The sequence below is a fragment of the Mangifera indica genome, chromosome 18 (assembly GCF_011075055.1).
Source record: "Mangifera indica cultivar Alphonso chromosome 18, CATAS_Mindica_2.1, whole genome shotgun sequence".
NCBI classification, from domain to species: Eukaryota; Viridiplantae; Streptophyta; class Magnoliopsida; order Sapindales; family Anacardiaceae; genus Mangifera; species Mangifera indica.
The window spans coordinates 31,483-43,538 of record NC_058154.1 but is presented as its reverse complement, the minus strand read 5'-3'; the positions used below and the strand labels follow the sequence as shown (position 1 = coordinate 43,538).

The 12,056-nt window shown below is 31.6% G+C and overlaps 1 protein-coding gene across 10 annotated transcripts in view; it reads right to left on the bottom strand.

Moving 5' to 3' along the window:
- The window catches only part of LOC123201352 (E3 ubiquitin-protein ligase RFWD3-like), a 38,723-nt gene that overhangs the window by 7,076 nt on the left and 19,591 nt on the right, over positions 1 to 12,056 (bottom strand). For 8 of the 10 annotated variants that reach the window (XM_044616814.1, XM_044616818.1, XM_044616822.1 and 5 more), the window contains 10 exons: positions 11,696 to 11,781; positions 11,226 to 11,432; positions 6,612 to 6,684; positions 1,841 to 2,222; positions 1,663 to 1,738; positions 1,477 to 1,566; positions 1,349 to 1,393; positions 1,021 to 1,101; positions 751 to 847; positions 124 to 182 (listed from right to left, as the gene is read on the bottom strand). In XM_044616814.1, coding sequence (XP_044472749.1) covers positions 124 to 182; positions 751 to 847; positions 1,021 to 1,101; positions 1,349 to 1,393; positions 1,477 to 1,566; positions 1,663 to 1,738; positions 1,841 to 2,222; positions 6,612 to 6,669 — 888 coding nt within the window. In that variant the 5' untranslated portion in view covers positions 6,670 to 6,684; positions 11,226 to 11,432; positions 11,696 to 11,781. The remainder of the gene's footprint in view (positions 1 to 123; positions 183 to 750; positions 848 to 1,020; positions 1,102 to 1,348; positions 1,394 to 1,476; positions 1,567 to 1,662; positions 1,739 to 1,840; positions 2,223 to 6,611; positions 6,685 to 11,225; positions 11,433 to 11,695; positions 11,782 to 12,056) is intronic. The other 2 variants (XM_044616813.1, XM_044616823.1) reach the window with 2 other exon arrangements.

The following is a 12,056-nucleotide window of genomic DNA, read 5'->3' as shown; positions in this document are numbered from 1 at the left end:
TTCCACACCTATAAATCATATCTTATTCACATTTAGAATTATGTGGACGCATGAGAAATAAGAGGGGAGAACCGGCAGTTAAAAGTGTTCTACAAAAAAAAAAAATGATGCAAAACATGCCACCTGTAAGATGAATATACAAGATGATCCTTCTCTGCATAACTCTGAGCTGAAGTTGGAACCTGTAGAACATGTCAAAATTTTAGTGTAATCAAGGAAAAATAAAAAAAAAAGGCGAGAAAATTGGCTGAATCTAGGGGTGGATTTGAGCTGCACTAAGCCCAAACAAGAGCCAGCTCACTCTTGACTTACATCCAAAACAGTTAGCTTGAGCTTAAGCTGGTGAACAGTAACATCAGAGAAAGTGAAAAATTGTTGGAATAGAAGAATTGATGGAAAAGAAGAAGAACAATCATTAAAGACAAAGAAAAAGAATCATCGGAGAGGTGAGCTCCAAAGAGCAACACCGACGAGGTGTTGATCTCGAGCCAAGCTCGATGAGTTGAACCTCCTTCAACTTGAGCTTGACTTGTTTGAGCTGGCTCGGTTTGAATCTACCCCTAGTAGTATCATTTCACAATACTACAGATTAAAAAAAACCTTTGAAACATAGTGAAAAGTACTCAAAACCCTAAAACATAGATCTAGAACAAAAATTAATGAAGTTATTAACTAACATAATCATAATATATATTGGACAAAAGAAAATGACGAGCATGAAGAAAAAATCTTTCATAAAAAAGAAATTACCAGACACATACTGTCCTTGATGGCTTTCACTAGAAGCAGCAAATTCAGATGACCTGCTCTGTGTCGCTCCCAACAAACGCTCCAAAAAGATTGTCCTCTACAGTTCCAAAAGTTTCAAAACCCAAAAGTGACTAGAAAAGAAAACTAATAAAATTGTCTCCCACCAAAAATTCAAAAGTAACAAATATTTTATGCAAATTTATCCACATAAGGTTTATAGTTTTCACGCTCAAATTATTTTCTTTGATCCACAATAAGAACTAATCATACTTGTTTAAGCTGATAAACTTCCAAATGCAACTCAACTTCTCTCTTTTGCCACTCAGCTTCTTTCTTACACCAGTCAGCATTCTACAAGAACAAGTGAAACCACAGATTTAATAAAAATCTGGCATGAAATAAAAATGGCATTCTCTCCAATTAAATTTAATACCATTTTTAAGAATGAAAATCATAGGTATAATGTAAAAAATGCAAAGTACCTACAGAAACCAAAGAATTACCAAATTACAAGGCATGCACTTCACTTATATTAGAAAACACAACAATGTGAAAAAATCAAACCAAGTATTTTCTTCTCACCAGTAAAGATTATTACCTTGTTCTCAAGAGACACACACTTAGACTCAAGAGATCGAATTTTCTGCAAACAAGAAACGTAGTCATCAGTATCGGGTTCCAATACAAGCATACTAATAAAACCAAAGTGAGGAAATGTAGTATGACCTTTTGTGATTCTTCATCAATAGCAACAATCCGTGATGCAAACAGTTTCCTAACATCCTTCAAAGAGCTTTTCCTATTGCATTGAGGACACTAAAGAGAACAGGAACAAACATGACCGAATAATATAATAATTAGTTATAAAAAATTATAAAAACAATGACAATATTAATGAAAACAAAGCACTACCTTCCCCGAGCTTTGACCTTGTTGTAACCATCTCTTGATGCAAGAGAAACCATATACATGCCCACAAGGAAGACAACTGTAGTAAACGGGGGGTTAAAGTTAAAGTGAGTGCAAATTATGCCACTAATGGAGCGAATGGAGATTGAGGAGAGGAGAGAAATAAGCTAATTACACACACCTAATGTGATGGTCACCGCTATTGGTCCACGCGTCCATACAAATCGGGCAAAACAAGCCCTCAACCTCCGTTCGATTCCACTCATTCCCTTGAGAACAATCTCCACTCTCGATTCCACCAAACAAGCAGGATTCTCCACCTCTATCTTCTCTTCTCCGCTTCGTTCGATCTTCAGTTACCGCTTGATTTGAGCCTGAAACCGTAGTTGGCGATTCCACGGCCATAATTAACACTTCTTCCTCCTCATCCTCTTCTTCTTCATCGGTTTCTTCTTCAGTTTCGTCTTCTTCGGTTTCCGTTCCGTCTTCTTGAACGAGGAGTATTGGCCTTCTGAATTCGTCTTCGAGGAGATCGTTGAAATGAGGAGTCTCGGGGCTTTGGTCTGCCATCACAAAGCGGGAAAATTGTATGTTTAGGCTAGTACTAGATTACAGGCATTGATATTCACTGTCAGTACCGTCTTTGGACAATCTTCAACTTGTCCCATTTAAATGAAAATATTAGGGAAATTATTAAAAGTAGGCAAAATTAAAGGGGTCAAAGTGAAATTGCCCAAAAAATTTATATGTAAGCAAAAATGCCTAGGTTTTGTGAAATGACGAAACTGCCCCCATATATAAAGTCAGCAAATTTTCACTGTACAAGCGATAGAAAATTCCAAAGCTTCCCATATCCCACGACAATCTCACGGCGAACGTCATTTCCGTCGATTTTCTTTAGTTCCGACAACCGCAAATAGCAAATAAGGTTAGTATATCTCCTGTAATCTTTTTTGGATCAAGTTATTGCTGATATTATTGAGATTTGATTGAAAATTTTGAGTTTGAAATTTTAGGGTTTACGGTTTGAACAATGCTTAAAATGTTTCGATTTTTGGTTGTTTTGGTTGAATTTATTGAAGAGTTTTATATTATACAACGTCTAGTTTTTATGTATGTGAAAATCGGAGGTCGAAACGACCAAAATTTGACCGAAAATGGCTGCCAAATGGATCGGCAGTCTTGTCGTGGGAACGGCGTTTCCCACGGCAAGATGAATTTTCCCACGGCAGCGTATTGGGCATGGTTAGTTGGGGGGTAAAGTGGGCTTTTTAAAACATTGGGGTGTCGGGGAAATGCTTAGCCCACGTCAGGGTTTTATGAAATTTCGCACGTTGTCGTGGGAAAAGCAAAATTACGAAACTACCCACCTTTATATTCACAGCAAAATTTCACTTCTTCCCACGACATTTCAGCGTTTTCACTGTGCATTTTCACGAAAATTCCAAAAGTTTTCCACCTCCCACGTCAATCCCACGGCAAAGGTCATTTCCGACGATTTTCTTGCTTTCCGACAACCGCAAATGACAAAGAAGGTTAGTATATCTCCCGTAATCTTGTTTGGATCAAGTTATTGCTGATATTATTGAGATTTGAATGAGAATTTTGGGTTTGAAATTTTAGGGTTTACGGTTTGAACAATGGTTAAAATGTTTCGATTTTTGGTTGTTTTGGTTGAATTGATTGAGAGGTTTTATGTTATACAACGTCTAGGTTTGATATATGTGAAAATCGAAGGTCGAAACGACCAAAATTTGGCCGAAAACGGCTGCCAAATGAATCGGCACTCTTGCCATGGGAGCGACGTTTTCCACGGCAAGACGAATTTTCTCACGGCAGCGTATTTTGCATGGTTAGTTGGGGGGTAAAGTGGGTTTTTTAAAATGTTGAGGAGCTGGATGAGATTTGGTTGATGTATGTGAAAATCGAAGGTCGAAACAACCAAAATTTGGCCGAAAACGGCTGCCAAATGAATCGGCACTCTTGCCATGGGAGCGACGTTTTCCACGGCAAGACGAATTTTCTCATGGCAGCGTATTTTGCATGGTTAGTTGGGGGGTAAAGTGGGTTTTTTAAAATGTTGCGGAGCTGGATGAGATTTGTTACAACACAGCTGGCTTTTTGGAAATTTATCATATAACAGTGGACCTTTTAATTAAAGAATTTTTATGAGGGGTTAAATTGAGAATTTTCTTATCTACGGTTTCTGATCGTGTAGTTTTCGAATTTTATATCCGTTTTTTCTGTTTTAGGTGTTTCTATATGTATTTTTCAAATTTTAAATTCGAGTTTTCGAATTTTGTTGCTTTTTGACACAACTTACGATTTAACGACGTCATTTCAACTTAATATTTCGATTTTTTCGTTTATAAGATATATCGATTCGTTTTTTTCAATTTTTCAAATGATTTTTTAGTTAGCGACATTCATAGGTATTTCAACTGATAGAGTTCGAATTTCAGTTCTGTTTTTTCGAATTTCACAATTTCAGGATATACCAATTCGTATTTTGAAGATTTCCGATTGATTTTTCGATTATCGTCACTTGAAGGCATTTCAACGTATAGAATTCGAACTTCAGTTCCGTTTTTTCGAATTTCACCATTTTAGGATATATCAATTCGTATTTTTACGAGTTCCGAAAGATTTCTCGATTATCGTCACTTTAAGGTATTTCAACGTATAGAATTCGAATTTCAAATCCGTTTTTCTGAATTTCACCATTTCAGGATATATCAATTCGTATTTTCACGATTTCCGAACGATTTTCCGAGTATCGTCACTTGAAGGTATTTCAACGTGTAGAATTCGAATTTCAACTCCGTTTTTTCGAATTTCACCATTTCAGGATATATCGATTCGTATTTTCACGATTTTCGAACGATTTTTCGAGTATCGTCACTTGAAGGTATTTCAACGTGTAGAATTCGAATTTCAACTCCGTTTTTTCGAATTTCACCATTTCAGGATATATCGATTCGTATTTTCACGAATTCCGAACGATTTTTCGAGTATCGTCACTTTAAAGTATTTCAACGTGTAGAATTCGAATTTCAGTTCTATTTTTTCGAATTTTACCATTTTAGGATAGATCGATTCATATTTTCACGATCTCCGAACAATTTTCTGAGTATCATCACTTTAAGGTATTTCAACGTATAGAATTCGAATTTAAATTTCGTTTTTTCGAATTTCACCATTTTAGGATATATCGATTCGTATTTTCAAGATCTCGGAACGATTTTCCGTTTATCGTCACTTTAAGGTATTTCAACGTATAGAATTCGAATTTCAGTTTCGTTTTTTCAAATTTCACCATTTTAGGATATATTGATTCGTATTTTCACGATCTCCGAACGATTTTTCGAGTATTGTTACTTTAAGATATTTCAACGTATAGAATTCGAATTTCAGTTTTATTTTTTCGAATTTCACTATTTTAGGATATATCGATTCGTATTTCCATGATCTTCGAACGATTTTTCTAGTATCGTCACTTTAAGGTATTTCAACGTATAGAATTCGAATTTCAATTCCGTTTTTTCAAATTTAACCATTTTAGGATATATCAATTCATATTTTCACGATTTTCGAACCATTTTCTGATTATCGTCACTTTAAGGTATTGCAACGTATAAAATTTGAATTTCAGTTCCGTTTTTTCGAATTTCACCATTTTAGGATATATCAATTCATATTTTCAAGATTTTCGAATGATTTTTCGATTATCGTCACTTTAAGGTATTTCAATGTATAAAATTCGAATTTCACCATTTTAGGATATATTGATTCGTATTTTCAAAATTTTCGAACAATTTTATGATTATCGTCACTTTAAGGTATTTCAACCTATAAAATTTGAATTTCAGTTTCGTTTTTTCTATTTTTCGTAATTTCATGATAACTTAATTCATATTTTGTTTTTTTCGATCGATTTTTCGATTGTTAACATTCTACAGAAGTTGAACGTATAGAACTCGAATTTCAGTTCTTATTTGTTAAGTTTTGTCATTTTCTTTTTGATTATTTGATATTTCTCATCCTGCAATGATAAGTTTTTGAAGATAATTATTCATTTATAATAAAAAAAATCAATAATAACTATGTAAATCAGTCGTACAATTATTAATAATTAAAAAAAAACTCCTTATATTTTTCTAATATTTTATTTATCCCCCTATAATTATTTAACAATTTATATAACAATTTATATAACACTTTCGTATGTTATCTCATATCAAAATGCATCTATCTGTTTGTAACGTTCCATTTTAAACGTTTTTATAATATCTATACTTTGAAATAGATATTCAAATTCTACACTTTGAAATACTTTAAAATGTCAATAATAAAAAATTTCTTCAGAAATCTGAAAAATACTAGTGGATATATCTTAAAATGGTAAAATTCAAAAAAACAGAACCGAAATTTGAATTCTAAAAGTTGAAATACCATAGAATGACAACAATCGAAAAATTCTTCAGAAATCTGAAAAATACGAATCGATATATCCTAAAGCGATGAAATTTGAAATAACAAAACTGAAATTCGAAATCTAAAAGTTGAAATCCCTAGTATGGCAACAATCGAAAATTTTTTCATAAATCTGAAAAATGTGTATTGATATATCCTAAAGCGGTAAAACTCGAAAAAATCTATAATTTCAATTATAATGCGCCCTAATTTTAATAACATTTTATTTGACCCCTCAATTATCTCTTTCTTTATTTAACACCCTTGTATGTTGTCTTATATCAAATCAATACCTATCTATTTTTAACATGTTATATAAATCCTGTATATATTGTAAAATATCTAAAACCCCCATAACAATGTAAAATATCCAAAAACCCTCCATACTTGTCAAACATTGTATTTAACCCCTATATTATGACATAAAAACTAGTCTTAACAAATAAAATTAAGTTTTAGGCTAAGATTGACATAAATACCTTTTTTTGATGAATAGTATTTTTTTGAGTCGAATTCAAAAATACGAGCTTCTTTCATCCGAACGAATCCCCACTAATTGATGTTGAAAAAAAATGAAAGTGAGAGTGAGTGTTTGAGTGATATGAGAAGTGTGTATAAATAAAATGAGTGATGAAGGTTTATATAGATGATGGGAAGGGTAATTTTGATATTTTAGAAAAAGTAATAAAATAAATAGATAAATAAATATAAAAATGCCTTTATAATGTAAAATATCCAAAAACCTCTCATATTTATCCTAAATTATTTTAACTCCACATACTTGTCAAACATTGCATTTAACCCCTATATTATGACATAAAAACTAGACTTAACAAATAAAATTAAGTTTTAGGCTAAGAATGACATAAATACCCTTTTTTGATAAATAGTATTTTTTCGAATCGAATTCAAAAATATGAACTTCTTTTGTCGGAACAAATCCCTATTAATTGATGTTGAAAAAAAAATGAAAGTGAGAATGAGTGTTTGAGTGATATGAGAAATGTGTGTAAATAAAATGAGTGAGGAGAGTTTATATAGATGAAGGGAAGGGTAATTTTGACATTTTAGAAAAAATAATGAAATAAATAAATAAATATGAAAATGCCTTTATAATGTAAAATATCTAAAAACCCCCTATATTTATCCTAAAGTACTTTAACCCCTATAATGAGTGAAGAGAGTTATATAAATGAAGAGAAGGGTAATTTTGACATTTTAGAAAAAGTTTAAAATAAATAAATAAATATCAAAATGCCTTTATAATATAAAATATCCAAAAACCCCTCATATTGATCTAAAATTACATTTAAACCCCATAGTGAGTGGGAGAGTTATATAAATATGAGAGAAAGTGTAATTTTGGTATTCAAAAAAAGTCATAGGTATTTTTTGTTTGAAACAGTGATTTTGGGCATTTTGATTTGGAAATAGTGATTTTCGGCATTTTGCTTAATGGGAGGGCATTTTGGCCATTTTCTAAAATTTCCCAAAATATTATTTTTAATATTAAATATAAAATAATAATTTTAAACCATAAAAATGTCCATAAACAAAAGTGCAGGGCCTAAGCCCTAAAAATATGAATTATACAATTCTTGACAATGAAGAATGCGATTTGATATAATTTATACCAAAAAATTAAATAATAGGCCAAAGGACTATTTCCCACCCAAGGTATGACTATTTCCCAAAGTTCTTTCAGTTAACTTTGAAAATTATATTTATCCACCCATAGTTAAAATTAACAGAACCTTAACTACTAAAAAATTTATCTCATTTTCTTCTCTAAAAGTTTAAAAACTAACATTTTTTTCTTCAAGCCAAGTTCCAAAAAAATCACATTTTCCCTTAAGATTTAGTTTCAAAATCCGATCATCATCATCGACTGTCCCTCCCTCCCGACGGTTCCTCTTTTTCCAACAGTCTACCTCAACTCTACCCCAACCCTTCTAGCGTCCAAAGATTTATTAATTTATTTGTATAATTAATTTTATTTATTATAAAAAAATGAAAGTAATAAAAATTTTTCAAGTAATAAGAGATTTAATCAATATTCATATATATCAAATGTGAATGAAAAACAATTTATAAAAGATTTTTCAACACAAAAAAGTGAAAGTCAATACATAGAGATGGAGTAACAACAACATCAACAACAAGTGGAGATAGAACAATCACCCCAAATATTCTTATCTATGATATTTTCAAAATTCATTTCAAGAAAATACAAAAAAAAGATAGTAATTTTGAAGTTACTTATAATTATTGTAAGCAAATTTACAAATTCAAGTAAGAAGGTGGATATGAGACGTTCAAAAGACACTTAAAGTCAAAACATTCAAAAAAAATTGAGCAAAATAGAGGTTAGATACAAATAACCAAGTATGATTCTTCTCATAAATATTTGTTTATTTATAGTGATAATAAAAATAAAGAAGAGTTTGCAAAAATGATAGCAATATATCACTTAGCGTTTAGTTTTGATAAAAATTTATGTTTCAATAATTATTATAAAACTGTATTAAATCTTACACATAAAACTAGTCTAAGAAACACATTAAAAAGTTATTATTAAGTTTATATTAAAAAACAATTAATTTAATTATTTAACAAGTTTTTTTATACTAAAACCTAGCTTATGGAATGTGGTCAAATGTTACAATTTTAACATGGGAGAAGGACTATTTCCCACCCAACTTTAGATGCATTTTCAAAATGCCACCCATGGCAGATGAAAATCCAGTTTTTCCACCCGTGGCCAAACTGCCGTCCAATTTTTCAGTTAGAGACAGGGGCAAAATCGTCATTTACTATTAAAAACCTTAAAACCTTAAAACTTTAAAATTTTACCGTTTCCCCCCTCCAGGTTTTAAAAACTAATAACTAACCCATCCTCAAAGTTTGAAAAGTTTAGATTTCACCCTAGGGTTTGCTTCCTTCACTTGCCACCACCGACGGCCGATGCAATCGACCGATCTCCCATCTCCGACTTTAAAGGACGACGAAGGACGACCCTTCGTCGTCTAGATCTGGAAGAACAGACGAAGGACGACACTTCATCATTCTTCGTCGTAGCCTCTGGACCACGCAACGAGCGACGAAGGACGGTGAAGAGTCGTCTGGGTGGAGCGACGAAGAGATCTCTGTCTCTTCGTCGCATCATGCGACGAAGAGATCTCCGTCCCTTCGTCGCACCGTGCGACGAGGAAATGAAGATCTCTTCGTCGCACCACCGCCGTCGCACCAGGAGAAGGAAGAGGCCGGTGACGACGTCGGAAGATGAAGTTGAAGAATGGGGGTGAAACTGCTAGTTTTGAAAGTTATGAGGGGCGGCTGTAGTTTGAAAAATATGGAAACCCTACGTTTGGGGGTGAAAATGTTAGTCTTCAAAGTTTAAATACTTTAGGTAAGGTGAAATGTTAGTTTCTAAAACCTAAAGGGGGTGAATGGTAAAACCCTTATATAAATTTTGGGATGAATTTTGCAGAGGGGTATTTTTGTCATTTCATCTAACAAGGGTAAAATAGACATTTTACCCTTATGCAAACAGAAATCATCCAAATTCACAGCTCATGGGTGGAAAAACTGGATTTTCATCTGCCGTGGGTAGCATTTTGAAAATGCATCTAAAGTTGGGTGGGAAATAGTCCTTCTCCCTTTTAACATTGTCAAACCAAAATAAGTGCACACTGGCCAACAAGAATTTCAAGCTACCGAGAATGATGCATTTAACAAATGATTTCCTATTTAGACAGATATATCACTATGTTAGACTTACATCAAAGATCATAGATTGTACAACTGAAAGAGCCACCCACCAAGAGTAATATCTGTACTACCTAATTCAAAATCTTCTATGCATAACAACAAAATAGTAGATATTTTGTAATAAAAGTTTGGCAGAGTAAGAAATAACTATTTCTATAACTAATTTTGAACTCCAACTCCTCCAAACATACATGTATTAAAGGGCCTGAAATGTAAATCAAGCAATCTAATAATTAGGGGATTTTTTTTCTTTTACAGAGGGCGGTTTTAGATGAAGCCTGCTGCCCCTTTGCAAAACAACAAACAAGTTGAAACAAAAGAATCAGAGTTTTCAACTGAACTGAAAGAAAATGATTTAAAATCAAATTAAGAACCAAAAAAAAAAGAGAAAGAGGAAATTACAATAAATAAGTCTTCAAGAAAGATTGTATTTAGGATTTGCTGCTATAATTCTTGTTTATTTCAAATTTGTCAATTATTCATCAAGAAAGATAAGAAAACACTACAAGAAAATAAGTATTTAGCAACTAAGTAAATAGTCGCTGAAAATTCCAATATAGTTATAGATTGTATTTAGCATTTATTAAAAATTAATTGCATAATAGTTACAGAATTACTATCGAGGGAAAGATAAAACACAACTAATTTCAAATAGTTGCTAAAAATTGTTTTTAGCAACTAATATCTTAGTTATTAATTATAGCTAAAATAGTTGCAAATGAGTATAAACAACCATTCATTTTAATCGCAAATAAATATCATCAACAACTAAAAATTTTGACGTAAATGAATATGTTTAACAACTAAAAAGTTTAGATGTAATTGGATGTTATTAACAACTAAAAAAAATAATTGCAGATGAAATATTATTAGTAATTAAATCAATTTAGATGTAAAATATAATTTTATTTGCAAGAAAATTAGTTATAAAATATATTCTTTGATGTTTTGCTTGTTTTTTATTTTAACTTTTGGTAATTACTTTTTTGCAACTATAGGTGTTAGACATAAATGGTTTTGTGATGACACTACTTTTTTAAGATTTCCTGATTCTATATATATTACAAAAAATTATACAATATCATAATAATTTGTTATTGTAATTCTTGTTTATTTCAATTTTGTCAATTATTCTTCAAGAAAGAAAAGAAAAGGGAGAGGACACTAGATTAAACAAGTCTTCAAAATAAGCCAAAACTCATTGGATTTAAAGATTTGCAGCTTATTTCAAAATAGTAGATAAAATCAACACAACAAAATGTAAGGTTTTCAAGCTAACAATTTCATAACCAAAATTTGAAAGGGAAAAAAGAGGAGATTACCTTAAATAGGTCTTTAAGATCAATCAGGAGTGGCAAATTTACAAAACTGTAACTTCTTGCATAATTAGAGACAAGTTTGAAGCAACAACAATTTAAGAATAAAAAAAAGGAAGAAAAGAGAGAGGAAATTACATTATATAGGTCTTCAAAATTGATCAGGAGTGGTGAATTTACAAATGGCAACTTCTTGGACAATGAGTGACAAAACTGAAACAACAAGAAATAGGGTTTCAAGCCAACAATTAAGAATTGTTGAGTTGTATATGAGTTGTATCTCTAAATTAGGAAGCTAATAATTAGGGTGATTGTATCTTTGTAAACTAGGAAAATACATATAATTTTTCCTAAAGTAGGATTTAGAATTTCATATAAATATTGATATAAATTCATTCTTTTGATATATAGAAAAATATTCTCAAGGTTATTCACAAGAATAAACAAAATAGAAGAAAAGAGAGAGAGGAAATTACATTTAATAGGTCTTGTCTTCAAGACCGATCAAGGGCAACTTCTTGAAAATGTTGACACAAATCAATTCCTGAACATGTAAATGGATCTGAAAAGAAAAAGAAGAAACAGAATCAAAAATCATATAATCAAAGAGACAAAGAAGAAGAGTAGAAGGGAAAGCATTCAGAATCAGAAAAAATTTCAAGAAAATGCGGGAGGAAGAGGGAATAATTTTAATAGGAAATCAAGAGAGGGCCCGGAAGAGCGCCCAGAAGGAAATCTTCATCTAATGGTACAATAATTAATTAATGCTAATTATGAAAGAAAGCTTTTCTTTTTTTTTTTTTAAGATTTTTATTTTTGCAGCTTTGGTTTTGATTT